This window comes from Sus scrofa, chromosome 12 (genome assembly GCF_000003025.6).
Source record: "Sus scrofa isolate TJ Tabasco breed Duroc chromosome 12, Sscrofa11.1, whole genome shotgun sequence".
NCBI lineage: Eukaryota > Metazoa > Chordata > Mammalia > Artiodactyla > Suidae > Sus > Sus scrofa.
In genome coordinates this window covers 49,054,179-49,078,411 of record NC_010454.4, presented here as the reverse complement: position 1 = coordinate 49,078,411, position 24,233 = coordinate 49,054,179, and the positions used below count along the sequence as shown (strand labels likewise).

Here is a 24,233-nt window from a genome sequence, read left to right as displayed (position 1 = left end):
AGCGATGACGGAAGAAAATCAATCCTCTGCCCTGGATTTCATCCTGCTGGGAGTCAGTGGTCATCAGGAACAGGAAACCCTCTTCCTCATCCTCTTCCTGTTCATGTACCCCATCACAGTGACTGGAAACCTGCTCATCATCCTGGCCATCTGCTGCAACAGTCGCCTTCACAACCCCATGTATCTTCTCCTGGCCAACCTCTCCTTTGTCGACATCTTCTTATCCTCTGTAACCATCCCTAAGACACTGGTTAATTATCTCTTGCACAGCAAGGCCATCTCCTTTGGGGGATGCCTAACACAGATGTATTTCATGATTGCCTTGGCTAACACGGATAGCTACATCCTGGCTGCTATGGCATATGATCGTGCCATGGCCATCACCCGCCCACTTCATTACACAACAATCATGAGCCCACGGGCTTGTGTCCTGTTAGTTGCTGGATCTTGGGTGGTTGGAAATGCCAATGCTCTCCTCCACACTCTGCTCACGGCTCGTCTCTCCTTTTGTGCAAACAAGGAAGTGGCCAACTTCTACTGTGACATTGCTCCTTTGCTCAAGCTGTCCTGTTCCGACATCCACTTCAACGTGAAGATTATGTACGTGGGGGTTGGTGTTTTCTCCGTGCCATTACTATGTATCATCATCTCCTATGTTCTGGTGTTTTCCACGGTCCTACGAGTTCCATCCACCAAGGGTGTGCGCAAAGCCTTCTCCACCTGTGGGTCCCACCTCACAGTTGTTTCTCTGTATTATGGGACAGTCATGGGCATGTACTTCCGCCCTCTGACGAGTTACAGCCTCAAGGATGCAGTGATGACTGTGATGTACATGGCCGTGACCCCGATGTTAAATCCCTTTATCTACACACTGAGAAATGGGGACATGAAGGCTGCTCTGGGGAAACTCTTCAGCAAGAGAATCTCCTTAAAACCAACGTGAAGTCATCCATTGGAGGCTACAGTCCCCAATTAGGATGCGCTTGGAAATGCACCCCCAATGTCATCCCCCTCCAAAAAGCTGCCTTCGCAATTTCCAGCGAGAAATTCCTCTTCTCAGAAATCTTATAGCAACTATGAGTCATGTTAGTGAAATTACCACTTTGCACACATTGTTTTGTTTTGGCAGGAATATGGGGTTCATCGCCCAGCTAAGCAAGTGACTGTTACAGGAAAGCTGAGAAAGACTGAAGCTCAGCTTCTACACCCACATAGTAAAGATAATACCTGCTCTGCTAGTGTCATAAGGTATAAGGATCACAATGGTTCAGCATATTAAGGCTAGAAATCACTACTCAAATGTCATTTTTACTTGACGCCTATGTTTAAAGTTGCATGCCTCTTAAGTCAGGAGCTGTCTTAACATGTTACCATACCTTTCACAGTCGTGGTCAAATAAAGTGCACCCAATGAATACTGGTGGAAAGCAAAATGAAGATAGGAAAATATTAGTCTCTAAACTGTAATAGATCATGACTATGCATAATCATACTGGATATGACAACTATTATATAACTGGAATGTCAGTAAGGACCTACTCCAGAAACAGACAGTACAACAGGTATGCTGAAATCAAGAAGATTTAACATAGGGAATTAGAGATTTAGGTATATCCCCCAAGAGAAAAGGGGGAAATAAAAGGTGAAAAAAGATTCTGAGATAACCCAGAGACTAAAGACTTCAGAAAGAAGTTACATCCTCTCTCAACTAGGGGGACAAAAGGCAAAAGGAGGTGTTACCTGAACACTGGAGCTCAGAGGAGGGATGACCACATATTTGATGCTTAGATCTCTGGGAGAGCTGTCAGATCACTGGCTCTGGTCTTCACCTAGTAAGACTACCCACATTCTCATTCCTGAGGAGTCTCACTAGTGTTGCCTTTTTAAAAAATTGCTGTGCTCTCTACTCATCTCTGGTACGGGCAGGGAAATACTAAGTTCACCCCAGACATAGTCAGACATAGTCTTCCTTGCCCTCATGGTGTAGCTGAAACACAATGTCCTTGCTAATTAAAATCTCTCACTCCAGCTGGGAAAGAATTCCCTTTTTCTGAGAGGGCCACAGAGACGTGCTACAATGTGGCTGACCATTACAACATAATATTAACTACGAACACCATGTGATACCATTTACATGTGGAGTCTACAATAGGGCACAAATGAGCCTGCTTACAAAACAGAAACAGACTCACAGACATGGAGAACAGACTTGTGGTTGCCCAGGGGGAAGGGGGAGGGAGTGCGATGGATGGGGAGCTTGGGGTTGGAGATGCAAATTTTTACATTTAGGATGGATAAGCAATGAGGTCCTACACTACAGTGCAAGGAACTCTATCCAAGTTCTTGGGATAGAATATGACAGAAAATAGTACAAGAAGAAGAATGTATATATGTATGTATGACCAGGTAACTATGCTGTACAGAAGAAATTGGCATAGTATTGTAAATCAACTATACTTTAATAAACACACACACACACACACACTACTAACTATAGCCAGTAAGAGGCAGAGTCTGGGATGAAGCCCAACCAGAGCTTTCAGTCTTCACCATGGTTCTCTATAGAAACACAGGAACCTCCACTAGAGCAGGGGCTAAGTCCTAGCATAATGACCATTAATCCGGGCTGTTTTGAAGGTGCACATACATGAGGTGGACTAGAGCAAGGTCCTTTTCTTCTCTAGGAATCTAACACATTCAGAGACTTACGATCAAAAGACTAGAAAAAATAAAGTGTAACTTCCACCAAAACTTTCCCCAAGACAAATCACAGACCAAAGATAAAATAGAATTCTTCTTTCGACACTGAACACTATACAGGCTTCATCATAGCCTAGAATAAAGACCAGGAGCTCAATTTTACCACAGTTCTTATAGCCCAAGGGTTGGCTTCAGTTGCTGCTGAAGCAAAGGACAGGGGCCCACATTCCAGCAAAGAGGCCAGAATAGTCAGCCTAGGGCTTGGACCCTGGACACACCTTCTCTGGGAAATGCTGTGGACCATTCTTCCTTCTAGAAAAGATCTCTGAGGACAGTTTCTCTTGAGAAAATCTCTATCCCCTCAGGGCACAGCATCAGAGTCTCTAATGAGTCTCAGCAAGCACATGTTTCAAGAGACTTTATAACCTGGTGAATAAGCCACCGTTTCCTCTATCCTGTGACCCATTCTGCTTCCTTGAGAAGAACGCGGGAGTCCTCGTCTTCAGGCCCCATCCAGCTCAGCTCCTTCTGCCCCTTCTGCTCCACGATTGGAAAATTCGGAGCTCCTCTTACCAAACCATCCCTGTCCTGTCTCTTCTGCCGCAGGAACACAGGACCGGAGACCCACGCTCCGGGGCTACTACTGGCACCTTCTCCAGCATGCCTGCCCCCCAAAAGAATGCTAACAGGATCTACACCTGCGGGTGGCAAAGCCCTCATTCATGGAAGACGAGTAAAGGCCACAGGACCAGGACCCTTGGGGCAGCATCTGAGCTGACTCCCCAGGTAGGAGCTTGGATGCTGGAGAAGAGACGCTTATGACAGCGATATCAAGGGGCAGACAGCCAGTAACGATCCTACAGGCATTACCTTCCCTGACCCTCACAACACCCAAGAGGTAAGTTATTTTGTGAGATTAAAAATAATGGTGGATTGAACGGCCTACAGTCACACAGAGAGGTGGCAAAACAAGGACTGAAACCTTGGCCTGAATCCAGAACCCAAGATCTCAAGATTGGATGATGGACAAAACAGAATGGGGGTGGGGGGAGAGAGAGAGAGACTCCATCTGATGAGTGGACAGTGGTTATTCTTATTCTTGGGCCCTTATCCATGAAAATAGGATGAAGAAGGGGTAGTATTGATTTATTATTAAGAGTCCTCAGCTCCATACTTCCTGAAATAATATTGTGTGTGTGTATGTGTGTGTGCGTGGCACATGTGCTCACATAAGCTTGTTGTGTTTTTTTTTTCCCTGTCTTTTTGCCTTTTCTAGGGCCCCACCTACAGCATATGGAATTCCCAGGCTAGGGGTCTAAGCAGAGCTATAGCTGCTGGCCTATGCCAGAGCCACAGCAATGCGGGATCCAAGCCGCTTCTGCCACCTACACCACAGCTCACGGCAGCGCCAGGTCCTTAACCCACTGAGTAAGGCCAGGGACCGAACCCACAACCTCATGCTTCCTAGTCAGATTTGTTAACCACTGCGCCATGACGGGAACTCCTGGGAACTCCTATTTTTAATACTTCTGTCCTTTAACTAGCATTAAGTGGTTACCACACCACTACATTACAGAATTAGAGTACTCTGAATCTGACTCTATGCTTTAGTAAAATTATTAGACATTTCAAATAAAAAAAGAAGCTTCTGGCAACCAGCTGCTCCTCCCCTATCCAAAAAGTCAAGGAACTGATAAGCGGAAAAAAATCAGTTGGCATCAATAGGACAGCAACATTTAATGCCATAAGGGAATAAAAGAGCATCCCACGAAACTCAAAGATATATAGGGACTTCAAGGATTTTATGCCAGCCAATCTGTACTTTGGATATAAGGGTTATGAGCAGAGTTTAAAACGTAAGGAAACTCCAGGAATGTTGTTCCCATCAGCCCTTCCTGTGGACACTACGACAATATGAGTTTGGGATAATCAAGAAAGGGTTGAAGTAACATCAACAAAAAGACTAGAAAAAAATATACACACACACACACATATATACACATATACCAGAATATGTGGCTAAAGGTGACAAAATATTACATAAATTAATATCTCTAATAACATGGAAATAACTCACCAAGAAATGGAAGAAGGAAAAAAATAGAAAGTATAATAAGTTTCCGATTTTCTTTGAGGAACTGTTCTGAGAAAATAAATATAATATAAGCAGATCTATCAAGTAGACATTTAAGTTTATTCAAGAGAATAAAGAAAAACTAAAAGATAATACTATTAATAAAACAGTATTGGATGGTGGAAAAGGAGAATAAATGTGACAAGGTAACGTTACTGTTGTTTACAGTAAGGGGCAAAGATATGGTCTAAAGGGAGGAAACACGGGGGATATGTTATATTCGGGTAGTAGCATAATGAAAAACATTCCACGGTGAGAGGGAAAGACAGGAAACAGACTACATGCTAAAGGACATAAAATAATATGACAGGTAAAATCATATGGCAGACCTACTTGAATAAAAGAGCTCAATGCACCTTTTAAAAGAAAACCTCTAACTTGACTCACCAAGCAAAACCCAATTCTACTCTGTATATAGGAGAAACAGCTAAAGTAAAGCCATTCAGACAAAATGAAAATGGTGGGCAAAAGCTGGGGGCTAATGTAAGAAAAGAATGTGATCTTGTTCTCAAACAAGGCAGAAATCAGGACCAAAACCATTAAACTGTATCCAGATTACTTTAGAATAATAAAGCCTACATTCACAATGAAATCATTAAAAGTATAGTATCTAAGCACTAAATACAACAGCAGATATTTTCTTGAAGTGGAAACTATAGAAGATACAAGAAATACAAACTCTTTAATAAAAAGAGACAAAAACCTTCTCTAAAGTCTAAGGCAGAGCAAGTGGTTAAAAAGTAAATAAGTACAGCAGAAATTATCACAACAGTGTACATCAACTACACCTCAATAAGACTTTTAAAAAATGAAAAACAGAAAAAAGTAAATAAGGATAGATACTTCCAAACAAAATAGTAAGACATGTGAATATGTGTATGTGTATACACACACACACACATCACCGTGTTCCAATAGTAGTAATAAACACACTTCCTTTCAAGCTCCTATAGAACATATAGGGAAGAAAAGACCCATATGAAGCCACAAAGAAAATTTCAATAAATGACAAAAAGCAGCCATAATTCAACTAATGACCTCTGAAAAAGAGGCAATAAAAGCAGAACAATCTCAGGAAAAAAATGGCCTTTCAACCGGGAAATAGCTGAAATATCTCTATCAAATAACTCTAGGGTCCAAAGAAGAACTAAAAACCCAAATTTCGGAATGCTTTGAAAATAATAATAATAATGCTACATGCCAGGAACTATGGCATATTGCTAACATAAGAATCAAAAGCTTTTCTTTTCCACAGAAAAGAAAATCATGAACTTGGAGAACAGGCTTGTGGTTGCCAAGGGAGAGGGGCAGGGAGTGGGATGGACCAGAAATCTGGGGTTAATAGATGCAAACTATTGCCTTGGGAGTGGATAAGCCATGAGATCCCGCTGTAGAGCACTGGGAACCATATCTAGTCACTCATGATGGAGCATGATAATGTGAGACAATAGAATGTATACATGTATGTGTGACTGGGTCACCATGCTGTCCAGTACAAAACTGACAGAACACTGTAAACCAGCTATGACGAAAAAAAATTAAAAATCATTTTCAAAAAGACTCAGAAAGAAAATGTGGTAATCATTCTTTTCTTGGTCATACCATGGTGGAACTACCCGCAAATCTCAGTGGCTCACAAAAACAAAGATTTATTTCCTCGCTTACGTTGCATGGCAACTCAAAGTTTTATGTGGCTCTGATTAGGACTGCTTCATGCATCCTCTTCATTCTGAGACCCAGGCTGAAGAAGCAGCCCACATTTGGGACACTTAAGGGAAAAAGAAAAGAGCAAGAGAGCTTATGGAAATGCACAATGGTTCGTAAAGCTTTTGCGTGCAACTGGCACACATCATATCCACCCAACTTCATGGCCAACCAGACAGCAGAGGGATGCAGAGCTATAACCTACCACGGGGAGGCAGGGCAAATGACATGGGAGCGAAGAATGACAGTGAATAATCCTCCTTTAGGAAAGGGAGACAAAACCTGCTATCAAAAGTACAACCTAGCAGATCTGTCAGCAATATGTCCCCACAGCAACACACAGGAGCAGAGAAGGGGAGAGGGGTGAGCAATGCCTTGAGTGGCCAGCAAGAGGAGGGCCTGACACACAGCAGGATGCAGGGACCTCTGAGGGTGTGCCCCTTCACCTGGACAGGACAGGACTTGGACACTGGGCTGCAGGCCTGGCTCTGCTGGACCCGAGGACAGGCTCAAAGCAAGATATTCCCCCAATAAAGAGCATCTCCTACAAAGTCAAACAGCAGAGGAGGTTCCTGCCAGCGCCTCCCTGTGGAGGAGAAGGGGAGGAGGTTGGTGGGGAGACAGTGTGAAAGGAAGGGAACTTGCATCCAGGGGGTCTGACCAGCAGCCCTAACTCGGGAACACCCTAAATGCCCTCCAGAGCCACTGGAAGCAGACGCTGCTGTCATCCTGTGCTCATGCAGAAGCTGTGGCTCAAAGAATGAGGTGCCCCCAAAGTCTCACATGGATAAATAGCAGAATCTGCATCTGCTCTTTTCTCTTGTGACTCTTACTGCCAGGCACTGTGGCCTGTGCTTTAGAAGGGAGCAAGGGAGGCAGAGCTGACATTTGGGCTTACATAGCTTCCGACTGGCCAACTAGCAGTCCATTCGGACCCAGGGCTCTCCCTCTGATGGCCAGCAGATGCCATCCTGGGTGCTCTGAGTTCCTCCATCAGTGCCTGCCTGACCTTGACTGTCTCTCTGGGACCTGTCCATTCAACACGCCCATCAATCCACACTGCCTGCTTTGCTAGCATCAACTATGATATTCATCAGCTTCCTGAACACACAGGTTCCCCTCAACTCCACTCCCTAGTCCTCATCTCTGGTTGTTCTCAGCTATTCTTCCTTCTGCCTGGAACATTCTCTCTAGCACTACTCCCCAACAAGTCCTGCTCCTCCCTGAGGTTCCAGCACAAATGTCCCTAACAGAACTTCTCAAGCTTTCTGCAGCCTGCTGGGGGTTCCAGTATCAACCTTCACTGCCCTTCTTTCAATACCGCTATAACTGATTATACCTACTTCATTAAGTCCAGCTTCAGCACCAGAATGAAACCCGCAGGAAGTCAGGGTCCTTGTGTGTTCTGCTCATCATGTGATTCCCCAGTGCCTAAGATAATGCCTGGCTCCAAAGAGATGTCTAAGAAATAGATACCAGTGCATGAAGGTGTGAACACAGGAAGATGCATAATTCAACTCCATTTTACCTTTAGAAAACTGAGTTCCATAAACATGAGGGAAGCAAAAATGTAGCTCCCCTGAATTCATGGGTGGATGGAAGGAGGGGTGCTATCCACTGACACTATATTCAAGAGGTCCAGAACCTTGTACTGGCTGTAAAACAGACTCCCTTTTTTTAGAGTGCCTGAATTTCTGAGTCTCCCTGTGGGGCTAGAATATTAAATCCATAGTCATCCTAAAGGATTCACCCTGGGATTTTCAGTGTGTCAAAGAAACTTCTCTCACCAGTCCATTCGCCCTGTCCAGAGAGGCTGGCTCTAAATACCCCTGCTGTCCTTGTTTGTAGAGCCGTTCTGGACTCATCAAGTCTGCAGAGACCCTCTCTTACCTGCTCTCCCCCACCACCTATTTTCTGTGTGCCCCCCCCAATTTGGTGGCTCCCATAAACTTCCTAGGGGACCTCTTGTCTTCTGGTCAAAAACACTTTGGGTTTACATCGTCCTTCCTCCCAAACAGTACAAGGTCAAGATTTCATTATACTTTTCTTAACCACTTCTAGGGCTTTTCCTTCCTACTTGACTTTGACATTTCACAGATGGAGAGTATGCCTTATTTATCTTCATAACCCTCACTGCACTAGGATAGCCTGGTCTGTGCTAGCTGTTGTACAAACACACACCGGGCTGTGTTGCTGCTTGTGTTCCACCCCAGCTATGAAGCTTACCTTCCTGCCCGAGATCTTCACTGATGACCTACTGCCCCTTCCTCAATGTGCTACAACACTGGAAATTAAAATAAAACCCTTCTCAAGCACTCAAAGGCTATTCCTATGTGCAACAATGAACATACTAACAGGCTCAGGTCCAGGATGCCTGCCTCTGCTCCGGGTTGGTGATGGGGATGTTTCTGTTCATCAACACCAGGACCTCTGGCATAACCTTAGGGTTCTCAGCCCTGGGCTGTAAGGGAACTTGTGCTATTTCTCTATTTCCCAGGTAGCCTCCAAATGAGCCCTCTGTGGGAGCTTGGAGCTTAGAAATTATTCCATGCCCTTTACGTCCCCTCAGGAGCAGCTGCTGAGAAAGGGGAAGGAAGTGGTCTCGTAGCTCTGGGATTTCCTTTCAGAAATGTTATTATCTGCCTGGCTCTTGGGCTGATCTAGAGAGCTACCCCGTCTGTCCAAAATGATCTCCTTTGGTCAACGATGTCTGAAATGGCACTTTACTGAAGCCACAAAAACCTCTGCTAAATTAGGATAGTTTGTGTGAAGGAAATCACCTCTTGAGCCAGTAGAAAATGTATGAAGTCATGGGCATTCTCACTTGGGTAGATTTTTTTCTCAGAACTTTTAAGAAGGTCACTATAAGCTTGGTGGAGGGATGGAGAGAGGGATAACTACTGGGACACAATGGTCTGTGAGCTTTCAGTGGGAAGACATTGAGGACTGAGGGGCACTGGGGGCAGTGGGTGCTAGAAAACTCCACACTCTGAACACGCTTGTGGCTCTACTGCAGATGCCTGATGAAAGTCAGCTCCTGGGTCACCAGTGGTTTCCCTTCCCAGAGTGGGTCTCTGTCTCTGCACTTGTTCCTCTAAGTGCAGCTGCTACACGTGTCATCAGAGTTGAGACCATCATAGCCCCACCCCACCATCTCTGTGGACAGTGCTTGCCTTGCTCTTCTTTCAGAAAAGAAAAAGAAAAGAAAAGCTAGAAAGGAAAAGCTCCGTCTTAGAATATACATGAAGTTGTCTTAAAATGGCTAACCCGGACCACATCCCAGGCCGGGGATCAAATCTTTCCCACAGTTGCAACCTATGCCACAGCTGTGATAACGCCAGATCCTTAACGGCTGTGCCACAGTGGCAACTCCAGAACTGTGCCCCTTTTTTGCATTTTTAAAAGTTGTATCGACATACCTATAGTTGATTTACACTGTTGTGAAATTTCTGCTGTAAAGCAAAGTGCTTCAATTTGACATGTACATGCATCCATTCTTTTTCAGATTCTTTTCCCACACAAATTGTCACCAAATATTGGGCAGGGTTCCTTGTGCTATATAGCAGGTCCCTGTTGGCCAGTCATTCCATATACCACAGTGTGCATATGCTAATCACAACCCCCCAAGCTATCCCTTTTTATTTTATTTTATTTATTATGTTGTTTAGGGCTGCACCCACAGCATATGGAGCTTCCCAGGCTAGGGGTAAAATTGGAGCTGGAGATGCCATCCTACACCACAGCTACAGCAATGCCAGACCCAAACAACATCTGCAACCTATACCACAGCTCATGGCAATGCCGGATCATTAACCCACTGAGCAAGGCCAGGGATCGAACCTGCAACCTCATGCTTCCCAGTCGGATTCATTTCGGCTGTGCCACAATGGGAACTCAGAGAGCAGACAGATTTAATATATACAATAGATTCAATCCAAAAGTAGCAGAGCATATCTACTTTCCAAAAGCATCAGAATATACATTCTTCTCAAGTGCACATGCAATAGTCTCCAGGATGGATCCCATGTTAGGCCACAATGCAAGTCTCAATAACTTTAACAATACTGGAAGCATGTCAAGCATCACTTCTGATCACAACATGATGAAGCCAGAAATCGACTATAAGAATGAAGCTGAAAAAAACCTCACAAATACTAAACACATACTATTAAACAAGCAATGGGTCAACAGAGAACTCAAAGAGAAAATCAAAAAATACCTTGAGACCAATGAAAATGGATACACATGCCAACATCTACGGCAGGCAGCAAAAGCATTCTAAGAGGGAAGCTTATAATGATACAGGCCTACCTCAGGACACACATTTAAACATTTCAAATAAACAATTGACTCTTCCAACTAAAGGAACTAGATAAAGAAGAAGAAACAATCCAAAAGTTCGTGTATAAATGAAAATCATAAAGATCAGGACCGAAATAAACAGAGACTTTAAAAACAATATGAAAGGTCAAGGAAACTAACCCGATTCTTTGAAAAGCTCAACAAAACTGATAAACATTTAGCCAGATTCATCAAGAAAAAAGAGAGAGGCCTCAGGTAAATAAAATCAGAAGTAAGATGTCACCTTACCTTTGTCTGGGGAGCCCAGGTCCTGGACCCTTGCTGGAGACCATTGAAGCTGCTGAACGATGCAGTAAACACATTTGGCGCATGGGCAAAAGCACAACCACGAAGAGAGAGCTTTAGCATGACCTGCACCTGATTTTGCTCATTAACCTACATCACCTTCCCTAATTAAAGTCATGTGGGCTAAAGCCTAGGGCCTTTGTTCTGCAGAACAGAGTGCCTTCTGGCCCCCCACTTTCTAGATGCAAAAGAGTCTTGTGTGCTTTGCTATACTTCGCCCTCCCTCTTCCAGGATTCCCCACTGCCCTGCAGCGCTGGACGCAGCAGAGTGGCGCTCAACGTGGGGCTGGAAGAGAAGGTCGCCATGAGCAGGAAGAGGTGAAACTACAGACGGTGGAAACGGTAGCCTTGCACTCGACGGAGTCATGACCGTGAGTGGCAAGTAGAAACTTTAAACCAGGATAACAATGGGGAAGAATCCATCACAAGAAAGTCAACATTATACTCAGTTACTTAAATGTAGGACAAAACCGTCAGGGGCCTGGGGAACAGAGTCTAAGATAGAGGAGTTGTTTAAGCCATGGTTCAGTATGATCCTTGGTTTCCAGGTGAAGGTACTGTGCGCCCAGAATGTTGGCATCATGTCGGAGCAAATTTAAAGTGCACCTATCAGTCTAGGGCCTCTCTTTCCGTTTCTGTTTAATCCACGTGGGGTGTAGAAAGGCACATTTTGGAACCCTTGCAGGAGCATAAATTTGAATCCAGCGTCTCCTGCAACTGACAATTTTACACAGTTGTACCTTATTTGTGGCTAAAACTCTGAAATGGGAAATAGGAGGTCTCTGTTTTGCTTGTTTGTATGCGTCTTTGGGTGTATCGTGCATGTATGGCATTGCCAAAATGAATTCATAAAAGACCTCTACTTAGTTGGCTTGAAGGAAATTAAGTGCTTACATAACTTCTCAAAATACCTAAAGTCAATTAATTTTTGGTTCACGTGAGCTGGGGAAAAATTCGATATTCATTGTGAGACCTTAAGATGAAAGTGTGTTGATCTAATATAGACATGTCTTCAGCGTTACCAACATTACGTATAATACCTTATTGTACCTAGGTTGAATGGAGGAAGGTAATGGCATTTTATTAAGAGAAAAGAAAGTCCGTCTGTCTTATAGCTTGTTATTTTGAAGGGAAAGATGGGGGCAGAATAATATGGATACAAGAAGTGATGGAAGGTTTGTGGGACGTGGACAATGAGAAGAATTTGGGGCATGGTCAGGACTAAGGTTAAAATTTCAGTAAACTAGTTTTAAAAGTAAGCTCGTGCAAAACTTGAATTTGGATTCGGTCTCTGTTACAAGGTTTTCTGAAGTCAGGGCTGTGGGAAATCTAAGACAGCTGCTTGGCTCCTCCCGGCTCCCTGGAAATCCCAATAATGAAAAAGAAATAGTGTGTTTTCCATTTGGGGGAGACTTTCTACAGTCCTAATTTGGCTACGTTTGGTGAAAATGAGGGTAGTTTTAAAGAAAAAGACTGTTTTGACTCATATTCTAGGTTTGTGTATTGAGATGACTGTCTAAAACTCACCTCCCAAATAGTTCTTTGCCACTGTTACCTCATTATAACCTTTGAGGTATTAAGAACAATAATCGAAGCTTTTTCTGAAGCTGATTGCTGTAATCTGTCTCTGGGCAAATATCAGATGTCCCAGGATAACCAGGGGACTATATACACAGTCTGGAAAAGTATCATTTAAGGGGTTGTCTCCAGCCTAAAAGGTTTCTTATCAGGAATTTCTAAGTGCCACATGCACAAGGAAAGTGAAGAAAATTAACCCTTAAATTTATATGTCTCACTTGAGAAGGGCCTCTACATTGGACTGGGGTATAGACAGAATGACTGACTTCAAACTCACCCTAAAACAAGGCTCTAATGAGAAAAACCCCAATGCATGGACCAAAAGAAGCCAACATCAGAAGTAGATCACTGTCCCAAGATCGCCACACCTGCCTCATATGGTTGTTTTACGTCTGATTTACCCTGATGGGTTTCTCCCTTCCAAAGCTCTTATTGATGGTATTAGGTGAGATCCCCTCACCTGGCCAGTTAAAATCCTGCTCTAACCCAGGCCGTCAATATGGTTTTTTTGTTTCTTTTTTTGTTTTTTTGCCATTTCTAGGGCCGCTTTCTGAGGCATATGGAGGTTCCCAGCCTACGGGTCTAATCAGAGCTGTAGCCACCAGCCTACGCCACAGCCACAGCAATGCAGGATCGGAGCCGCATCTACAACCTACACCACAGCTCACGGAAATGCCAGATCCCTAACCCACTGGGCATGGCACAGGGATTGAACCCGCAACCTCATGGTTCCCTGGCGGATTCGTTAACCACTGAGCCACGACGGGAACTCCATAAATATATTTTCTTTTAATGTTACTCAAGGTCAATTAGCAACAAGTGAGACTTACAGCCAGGGGATGCCAGGCTCTATTAATTTGACTCTAAAGCCTCCTTGATGTTGGGAACAATTAAGCCATTTAGGAAAAACCAGCCTAGTAACACTAGGAAATTAGGCTGAATGGACAAAGCCAGTATATAATTTCCTTTAAAGATAAGAAACGACTAAGCCAGCTGAACAGGGTGAAAGCTCTTAACTTACATTTTCCTTTATGACTTTACTAATACTGCTATCTACATTTGTATTAACTGTTTTCACAAAACTGCTATTTCTTGCATTTCCAAATCTGTAACTGAAATCTCTGATAAAATGGCATACAGTTCCCTATGACATCAGGGATTTCTAGATATGGGAAAATGCAACAAGGGGGGATATTTTCCTGGACCATAACAGACTAGGAAGGTAGGTGGTCCAGAGACTTTTTGGCAACTGTTACTAAGGCCTCGTCCAGTCATGGCATGTTGAGTTGCCCGTCAGCAAAACCTTTGCCAGATCTAGGAATGTTCATTCCTAGCTCTGTGGGACGAAATGGTCACGAAATGCCTCTCAAAACTATGGTTGAGCTTATGACCATGAGGAAACACTGTGAACTGAAGTTTGGCTCTTACCATCAGCCTCTGCATGGAGGAAAACGTGAGCCACTGCAGCTGCCGCCCCACAGCACCCCCTGAACAGGGCCCAGCGTGGCGATCAGGAGGGAGGCACTCGGTGCTCTGGGAAAACCGACAGGACAGGCCTCCAGAGAGTTAGATTTCAGGTAAGGATTTCTACGGACCCAAATTCATATATCTTTTCATATCTAGAAAAACTGAAATCATTTACAGTGGCATCTGCATTGGCTAGCAGAGGAAAAAGGCAGAATAGAGTAGCTGTGGGTCAGACATCCAAGGTCATATGAGAAAATAGTATGGGAGCAATTTTATGCAAGTCTTTGTAGTGCTAAGAACTTTAAGCTTTTTTTTTTTTTTTTTTTTTTTTGGCTTTTTGCATTTCTAGAGCTGCTCCTGGCATATGGGTTCCAGGCTAGGGTCGAATCGAGCTGTAGCCACCATCCTACGCCACAGCCACAGCAAAAGGGGATCCAAGCCGCAACTCTGACGTACATCACAGCTCATGGCAATGCCGGATCCTTAACCCACTGGGCAAGGCCAGGGATCAAACCCCCAACCTCATGGTTCCTAGTCGGATTTGTTAACCACTGAGCCACGATGGGAACTCCAAGAACTTTAAGCTTTATGTACCCTGTCAGATTTGATGCCACCAGCTGTTCTCAAAGTAAGAATCAGCATCAGCTGGCAGCTGCAAACTTACATTTTCAAGCGCCCCTCTTATAACAGCAGAAAGGAGACAACATGTATACGGACCGATAGCTATGTCTTAATGCCATATCCAACTCCTGTTATGTCTTAATAGCACATCAATCATTAAGACCTACTTGGATAAAATGACACTCCTCCATCAACAGTACCAGTACCAACCTACATTCCAAACCTCTGTTTAACCTTATTTTTCTTTTTTTTCCCAGTCTCTACAGTAGGAACCTACCATGTCCAGCCACCCAGTACTCGTCACCCCAGCCCGCAGGAAGTAGCTACAAAAGAGAGCACCATTGCCCCATCCCTATAACCAAAGGCTGGAATAATAGGTTCCCAGGAAGATGGAGACAGACCCCCCCCCACAATCCCCTGAATGTGACTGTTCAACTTGGAGAACTGCTGCGGACATGGTCTGCAGAACTGGATTGATCCACAGACACCAGATGAATGCTCTGCAATCAAAATTTGCTAAGACAGTTCTTATGCAACAAATACATACAAACACGGGAGATGTTGGACACCACTGAAACTGCTGAATGATGCAGTCAACAAATTTGGCACATGTGCAAAAGCACAACCACGAAGAGAGAGCTTTATTATGACCTGCACCTGATTTTGCTCATTAACCTGTGTCACCTTCCCTAATACAGGCCAGGTGGACTAAAGCCTGGGGACTTTCTAGATGCAAAGGAGTCCTATGTGCTTTGTTGTATCACGCTCTCCCTGCAGGCTGGACGCAGCAGGGACTAACATATGTGTTGTGGATCTGAACACAGGGCAGGTAACAATAGAGCAAATGAATGGTGTGACTTGAAACTTGGGTAGAGGAAAAAGTAATTAAATGTTGTTTTAACATTTCCCATGTGCACATAGTCTGATAGGTTTTGGAGAGGTTCTAACAAATACATGAGTGGAATAGGAGTTAATGAGATACCAGTTACAGTTGGCATTGACTTTTAGTGCTAACTATGTGCTAGGCTCTGCTATAAGGATTTGCCAGATATTAATGCATTTGATCCGCACAACAACTTTATGAGGGTATTAGTATTACTCCCATTTGAAAGACAAGGAATTATGTCCCAGAACTGTCCCAGGTCAGTTATAGGCAGTGGGTGGAGGAGCCTGGAGTGAAATCCAGCCAGAACTCAGAGTCCTCACCATGGCCCACTACAGAGTCAGAGTGACCTCTCTGCCACAGGAGGTGCTAAGCCATAGGATAATGACCATTCACCAGGGCAGGTATAAAGGTGGTACACACATGAAATGGACTGGATAACCTCTAGGCCCATGCCATCCTTATGAATCTAAAAACAGGTGAGACCTCCCGTCAGCATGGTAGACAAAGAAGGCCTAACTACCACCCAAACCCGACTCAAGTCAAATCCTAGAGGAACGATGAACTACAGTTCCTTTGCTTTGCACATTTCACATCAGAAAAGCTTCTGTGTAGCCTGATACAATGACCAATAGCTTACTGGTACCACAATCTTGGATCCCCAGGGGAGGTTCTAAGTTGGTGCTAAAACAGCAGAGGAGAAGGGTCCATATGCCAACAAAGCATTTACAATAGGCCGGCCCAGGGCTTGGACCCTAGAGACATACTCTCCCTACAACCATCCTGCCTATCCTTCCTCCTGGAAGAGAACTCTGGGAAATATCATTCTTGAGAGCCACTGCCTCCCTCAGGGCATAGTTATACAAGGGTGTTCACAGCTCAACAATTAGGTGGATTCTGGCCTGAATGAAGATGTGGGAGAGTCACTTTTCAGGACCTTATAATCTGGTGAACACATCATGATTAGATCTCTCTTACGACCCATCTTGCTTCCTTGAGGGGAAAGCTAGAGTCCTGATCTTCAGGTCCTAACCAGGACAGCTCCTTCTGCCCCTTCTGTTCTGCGGTTGGGAGTCTCAGGGTTCTTCTTCCTAAGCTATTCCAGTCCTGTCTCTCTTCTGCTTCAGAAACACAGGACCAGAGACTCGCTCTCCAGGACTACCCCTGGCACATTCTCTGCTTGCCTCCAAAAATGGATGCCAGCGGATGCTGGACCAGCTGCCTGTAAACTCCCTCTTCATGGAAGAAGAGTGAAGGGAATAGGATCAAGACCACTTGGGGGGCAGCGTCTGAGCTGCTCTCCAGGTAGATGCTGTGAATGTTAGAGCAGAAACTCTTCACCAACATCAAGGGATGAAGGGCTGGCAACTGGCACACATACATCACCTCCCTTAACCCCACCACATCCTCAAGAGGTAGGTAGGATTCTTTGGTCTTTTTACCAAATGAAAAAACGGTGACTGAATTACCTACAATCACACAGAGAGGTTGGCAAACCTAGGACTCAAATCTTGGCTGCAGACCCAAGTTACCAAGATATGATGGCTACAAGGTGGGGAGAGAGAGATGCATGTGTGTGTGCACACACGTGTGTGTGTGTGTGTGTGTGCGTGTGCACTTGCACAAGCCCACTTTCTTAGCGAGCAGGGATGGTGATTCTTAGTTCCTAATGAACAAGAAACAAAATTCTTGTTTTGCTTCAAAAGCCTCCATTTGCCACACTATTAACCAAACTTGTCTTTCCAGACTGATTTATTCCTGCTTTTATCCTGCGCGCTTAGTAAAGATAGAAACTAAATTTTGCCGAAGTAGTCCTCTCATGAATGAATGCTCTGAGATTCTCTCCATGATAAAGAACTTGGAATTCATCTATTACGTGAGGGGTAGGCAGTTGGTTACTGTAAAGAGGGCACACAATCAATATGATACTTTTACGTTGGGATCCAGTAAGCAGATGTTTCTACAAAGTTTGTTAAAAGGAAGAATAGATAAGCACTGGGCTGGCAGCTAGAAAGAGTTACAAGATTGAGGAGCATTCACTGAATGACTAAAATGGCCATGTGTACCAGCTAATGGGAAAGAGGTGATGTTGAGATAGAGAGCATTTTGCAGCTGAGAGAACAGTGGAGCAATATGACTGAAAAACCAAAATAACAGGATAAGAGAATATTGGATGTATGGACACGCTTCTTCTGAGTCTTGGGGAACAGACTGGAAGTAAGTGTATGGCAGGATATCCAGAGGAGACTCTTCAGGAAATGCTACCCCTCTCATCTCAGAGGCGATGGCTATTCTAGAATGAGTAACATACTCCCATTTGGGATGCATATGTCTCCTACATGTGCATGTATTATTTTACATGTTAAATTGTACATATACTGTGTGATATGCCTTATGATGAAAACCAATTGGTTTTTTCCATCACATTATGAGTTTTAAAGATTATTTAATGTCAATGCATGCTTTTTAGCTGTCATATAGAACTCATCAATGAAAAAGTCACAAATAGCTCGTCCACTTCTAAGCTTTCTGTGTGAAGTGTACATGCTTTAAATGTTTTCTGCAACACGTGTTAGAGATTCTCTTAGGTCCAAGCAAGATGCGGTATTGCTGATTTAGTTAAAGCTGTGAGAGTTTTGCACTTTCCTAGATATGGGATAATTGGTCTCCAAGTGGTCTTATTAATTTTTCCATTTCTTCCGGACTACTTAACATTGTCAGACTTTACACTCACTCCAAGACAAAGCATGTTACATTAAATTTTGTTTTGATCTGGTTGAATATCTCCTCTTTGGCTTATTCATTCATACCAGTGTTTTCTATGACTTGCCCGTTTAAGTCTGTTGTCAATTATTTCCCATGGGTTTTGGTCTTCCTTTCAGTGGGCAGTAATCTTCTGTTTTCCGAATACCAATCCCCTACTACCATGTGCATAGCACATACTTCTTTAAGTCTGTGATGTGTCTTCCTCCTTCCTTTACATTGTCTATTTAGCACAAACGTTTTAAATTCCAAAGAATCAAAATTTACAATAGTTTCTGTGGTGTTATCTATTTTTTTTTTTTTTTTTTTTTTTTTTTGCTATTTCTTGGGCCGCTCCCGCGGCATATGGAGGTTCCCAGGCTAGGGGTCGAATCAGAGCTGTAGCCGCCGGCATACGCCAGAGCCACAGCAATGCGGGATCCGAGCGCGTCTGCAACCTACACCACAGCTCAGGGCAATGCCGGATCGTTAACCCACTGAGCAAGGGCAGGGACCGAACCCACAACCTCATGGTTCCCAGTCAGATTCGTTAACCACTGTGCCATGACGGGAACTCCGGTTTTGTGTATTTTGTGCCTGGGTAAGGAAATAACTTCCTGGAGTTCTTGTCATGGCTCAGCTGGTTAAAGACCCAACATTGTCTCCTTGAGGATGCAGGTTTGATCCCTGGCCTTGCTCAGTGGGTTAAGGATCTGGCATTGTCATGAACTGTGGTGTAGATCACAGATGTGGCTTGGATCCCACGTTGCTGTGGCTGTGGTGTAGGCTGGCAGCTGTAGCTCTGATTAGACCCCTAGCCTGGGAACCTCCATATGCCACAGGTGCAGCCTGGAAAAAACAAAAAAAAAAACAAAACAAAAAACAAAACCACTAAATGAATAAATTCGCACCTATCATAAATGTATTTCCTTCTCAAGTTGTTGACATTTTGATTTCCACAATTAATCCATTAAGAATTGTTTTTCATATTTTTAAACATATCCAATTATCCTAGTACTCCTTACTAAACAGTCAGTCCAACTGTACCCAGCTTACTTCTACACCAACCAGTGTCAGGCAACAATTTCTAACAAATAAATTCATGTGTTTGTAGGCTCTCTGGAGGGTCACATAGCTGTATTTGTCCATCACTATGTCAGTACTGATCTGCCACATTAAGTACCTGAAGAAATCACTTTCATACTTGATAGTGCTCTTCTTCCCTCTTTACTTTCCTAAAAATTGTCTTACGTCTCCTTGGCTCTTGGTGCTTCCACATGAGTTGTTGACTCAGTTGACTACATTCCATGCTTAAAAGAAACCTGTGGTATTTTGACTGGGCTTGTGATGAGTTCATACCTTACCTGGAGGAGAATTCACCTTTTCACGACCTTGTCTCCACATTGCTTAGCTATTCTTATTGTCATTCAGTTTTGCAATTTTTAATGTCTTGGACCCTGGTTATTAGAATTGTTTCTAGAGTCCTTAAATTCCTGTTCTTATCAAGAATAGGAAGTCTTTTAAAATGATAGTGTGCAATTTAGTGTACCAATATTACTGAGGTGTTTTGTTGTTGTTGTTGGGTGTGTTGTTGTCTTGTGCTTTCTAGGACCACACCCACGGCATATGGAAGTTCCCAGGCTAGACGTCAAGTGGCAGCTGCAGCTACCAGCCTGTGCCACAGCCACAGCCATGCAGGATCTGAGCTGTGTCTGCGACCTACACCACAGCTCACGGCAACACCGGATCCTTGACCCACCGAGCAAAGCCAGGGATCAGACCCGCATCCTCATGGATCCTGGTCGGGTTGGTGTAACGCTCAGCCATGAAGGGAACTCCCACATTTTTGTTTTAATATTGATTTATACCAGACAAACTTGCTGAACCCTCTTAGTTCATCTCAAGAGCCTCCTGGATTTCCTTTATAGACAAACGTGAATTCTATCCATTTTGTTCTTTCATTTCCAATTCTTATATGGCAAAGATTGCTTCCAGTGCTCAGGTGCTATGCAGAAGGCTCAAAACAAATTCTCTGCTTCCTTTGACTATGTAGCCACATCTCCCAGGGTCCACCACAGCATCACCTCTGGCTTACAACTCTGGCTCTGAGGGGTTTTTCCTTTCTTTCTTTCTCAAGTGTACGTGATTCCATTTCTTTCCTTTAGGTTGGCTATGTGCCTTTTCTTTAATAATTTTTGTAGAAATTCTGTGGTCTTAATAGCAATGGGACATGTCAATATCAGCTAAGTCTGCCATGTGGCTAAGCCTCGGTCTCTATTGTACTCTCTACTCTGTCAGCCAACCACAATTTCTAAGCCCTTCTGTTTACTGAACCTTCTCAACTCTGAGATATTATGATTCTGTGTATAAATGAAAAAGGGAATTTCAAGAGAGAAAAATTCATTCATTTAGGTGCAGAGATGGAAAGGAATACATCATATTTAGGGGAACAGTATTCTTACCTGCTTCCTCTGTGCCCAGCACATAATTCCAATGTGTACTACTGGAGACCCTGAGAATTGGTAGTTAAATTAATTACAAATAGAAGTAATTATTGAGTAGAGGTCTCTCTAGAAAAAACAGTGAATTATTTAGGATGTCCTGGACTATAGTAACAAGTATGTGCACAGTATCTAATGCTTTAAACAGAATAAAGAGTATTTCTCTCTTATGTAACAGTCCTAGTGGGTGTCTTTGGTGGTGGGTGGCCTTCCTGGATGTAGAGAGCTAGGGACACAGGCTCATTCCACCCTGCGACTCCACCTTCCTATTCAGCCTACTGGCCACTTGCATCCAGCTGGTGCAAGGGGAAAGGGAATTTAGAGGAAGTCCGAACTGGAACACATGACTGGATTGGCTAGGCTTCAGTCACGTGCCCACACCTCAGCACAAGGGAGGCTGGGAAATGTAGTCAAGCTGAGGATCCAGGAAGAAGAGAACAGAGTGTATTTGGGTGAGATGCTAGGAGTCTCAGCTACAATTAGTACACTTCAGATTCAAGGTGGAAAAAGGAGGGCTCCAGAAGTAATGTAGTTAAGAGAGCATTACAATAGTTAGGTAGAAAATGATGGTGGTCAAAGCTAAAGCCCAGAGACATTAAGTAGGAAGCCTATGTTCGAATTATTCCAAATGAGGAATCAACAAGATCAGATCTAGAGGTGAGGGACAGCCTGTGTGACAGTGCCTGATAACCCCTGACATGTGGGGGGAGATGAAGTAAACATGGATATATTCAAACTACTGAGTGTAATACATGGGTCCATAAAATGAAAACTACTCCAATCTCTGCACAGGAGATATAAATAAACAAGATATTCTTTTCTGTGGAAAGGTTCCTTTGTGCCATAAATTAGATTCCAGATATAGGTGATATCATATGGTATTTGTCTTTCTCTTTCTGACTGACTTCACTTAGTATGAGAGTCTCTAGTTCCAACTGTGTAGCAATAGGAACTATATCTAGTCACTCATGATGGAGCATGATAAGGGGAAAAAAAGAATGTATACATGTATGTGTAACTGGGTCACCCTGCTGTACAGTAGAAATTTGACAGAACACTGTAAACCAGCTATAATTTTAAAAAATTAAAATTATATATATATATAAACAAGATATGCTTCTCAAAAAAGCTTGCAGTCTGCTTAGGTTGTATGTTCAAAGTATGGCGCTTGGTCAGACATGTTGGCAGAATGACTGAATGAGGAAATATGGGGAGGGGAGATCAAATCTACAGATACGGACCAGACCGTCTACTAAGCAGCAATTGAAACCACGATGGAACTGGAGAGTCCTCAAAGGAACTAATTAAAGAAGGTAAGGTAAGGTCAAAGCAAAAAATATTATGATTTTATATATATATATATTTATATTACACATATTTATTACACAAAATATATATATATTTAAGTGTTTGAAATAGAGATGAAATCTATCCAAAGAGGTGGTGATATCTTCTTTTAAAAAGGGACACCTAAAGTAAACACTGATCTTGTTTGGCTACAACCTAATCCCAATTGTCTTTGTGACTTACAATCTTCTGAGGCCAGTCTAGACACTTGTTACCTACTGGGCTCTGGGCTCATTCTGAGTTTGGCCAGTGGAACAATTTCTACTGTCCAGGGGGCTCCTGGTACAAGCCATCCTTTGCACTAGAGTGTTTTCTTAAAGACTCCAAAACACTATCCTTTCCTTTTCACAGGCAGTAAGATTAGCATGTGACTATGGCTTCTCCATGAAGTTGTAAGGTCTTTGAGAACAAAGACTATGCCATGGAGGAACAAATGGATGAACAAACTGTATTTTCCCCAATTTATGATTTTGCCTCAAAGTCTAACAAAGTTTCTAGCACATCCAATTGAACATAATTGTTAGATGATTGATCCCTAGGTGTTTGGGTGATGGGGCTGGGTTTGGAGGGGATGGGCATTTCTGATACACCCATTACTCACGTTTTACACGTGGGTGTCCAGCACTAATTGTCAATTTGTTCCACTGACCAACAGGGATGTTCTCCCCCCAGTGTTCTGCCTATCTTTGGCTTTAGGAAGCCCAGGTATAGACATAGCAACCACAGGAGTCCAAGGTGGTGGCTTAAGAAGCTCATTACACACAGCAGTTCACAACTACTTCTGGATTCCTCTCCCTTTTCTACTAAAGGATCCATGAGAGAAGACAACCAGTCCTCCAACCTGGACTTCATCCTTCTGGGAGCTAGCAGTCAGAAGGAACAGGAAAACTTCTTCTTCTTCCTTTTCCTGTTCATTTACCCCATCACATTAATTGGAAACCTGCTCATCATCTTGGCCATCTGCTCTGAGATTCGCCTTCACAACCCCATGTATTTTCTTCTCGCCAATCTCTCGCTTGTTGACATCTTTTTCTGCTCTGTAACCATCCCTAAGGCACTGGCCAATCATCTTGTAGGCAGCAAAGCCATCTCCTTTGGGGATGCATGGCACAAATGTGTTTCATGATAGCCTTAGGTAACACAGATAGCTACATCCTGGCTGCTATGGCATATGATCGTGCCGTGGCCATCACCCGCCCACTTCATTACACAACAGTCATGAGCCCACGGGCTTGTGTCCTCTTAGTTGTTGGGTCTTGGGTGATGGGAAATGCCAATGCTGTCCCCCACACTCTGCTCATGGCTCGTCTGTCCTTCTGTGCAAACAAGGAAGTGGCCAACTTCTACTGTGACATTGCCTCTTTGCTCAAGCTGTCCTGTTCTGACATCCACTTCAACGTGAAGATGATGTACCTAGGGGCTAGTGTTTTCTCCGTGCCATTACTATGCATCGTCATCTCCTATGTTCAGGTCTTTTCCACGGTCCTACGAGTTCCATCCACCAAGGGTGTGCGCAAAGCCTTCTCCACCTGTGGGTCCCACCTCACAGTTGTTTCTGTGTATTATGGGACAGTCATGGGCATGTACTTCCGCCCTATGACTAGTCACAGCCTCAAGGATGCAGTTTTGACTGTGATGTACACTGCCGTGACCCCGATGGTAAATCCTTTCATCTACAGTCTGAGAAACCAGGACATGAAGGCTGCCCTGGGGAAACTCTTCAGCCAGAGAATCTCCTCGTGAGCAATGTGAGGCCACATTGGAGACTGCAGTCACTTAGAAGTCCATCCCCAATGTCCTCCCCCTTACCAGAAGCCCCCTTTCATCTCTCAGGACATGCCCACTCAGGTCTGCTGGCTTCCACTAGCTCTTGGCATGTCCAAAAGCAGCCATGGTATCAGCAACACGTG

The 24,233-nt window shown here is 43.8% G+C and overlaps 1 protein-coding gene, 2 long non-coding RNA genes and 1 pseudogene across 3 annotated transcripts in view; 3 read left to right on the top strand and 1 right to left on the bottom strand.

Moving 5' to 3' along the window:
• LOC110256084 overlaps positions 1-24,233 on the bottom strand; it is a 152,398-nt gene that overhangs the window by 94,220 nt on the left and 33,945 nt on the right. The window lies entirely within an intron of this gene.
• LOC100627793 (olfactory receptor 1A1-like) lies at positions 5-1,696 on the top strand. The gene has a single exon (XM_003358209.3). The coding sequence runs from the start codon at positions 5-7 to the stop codon at positions 941-943; it is 939 nt and encodes a 312-aa protein (XP_003358257.2). The 3' UTR covers positions 944-1,696.
• LOC110256083 lies at positions 11,332-16,529 on the top strand. The gene is made up of 3 exons (XR_002337317.1): positions 11,332-11,555; positions 14,197-14,339; positions 15,108-16,529. It is a non-coding gene; the product is annotated as an uncharacterized LOC110256083 (long non-coding RNA).
• Positions 23,138-24,066, top strand: LOC100625767 (annotated as a pseudogene).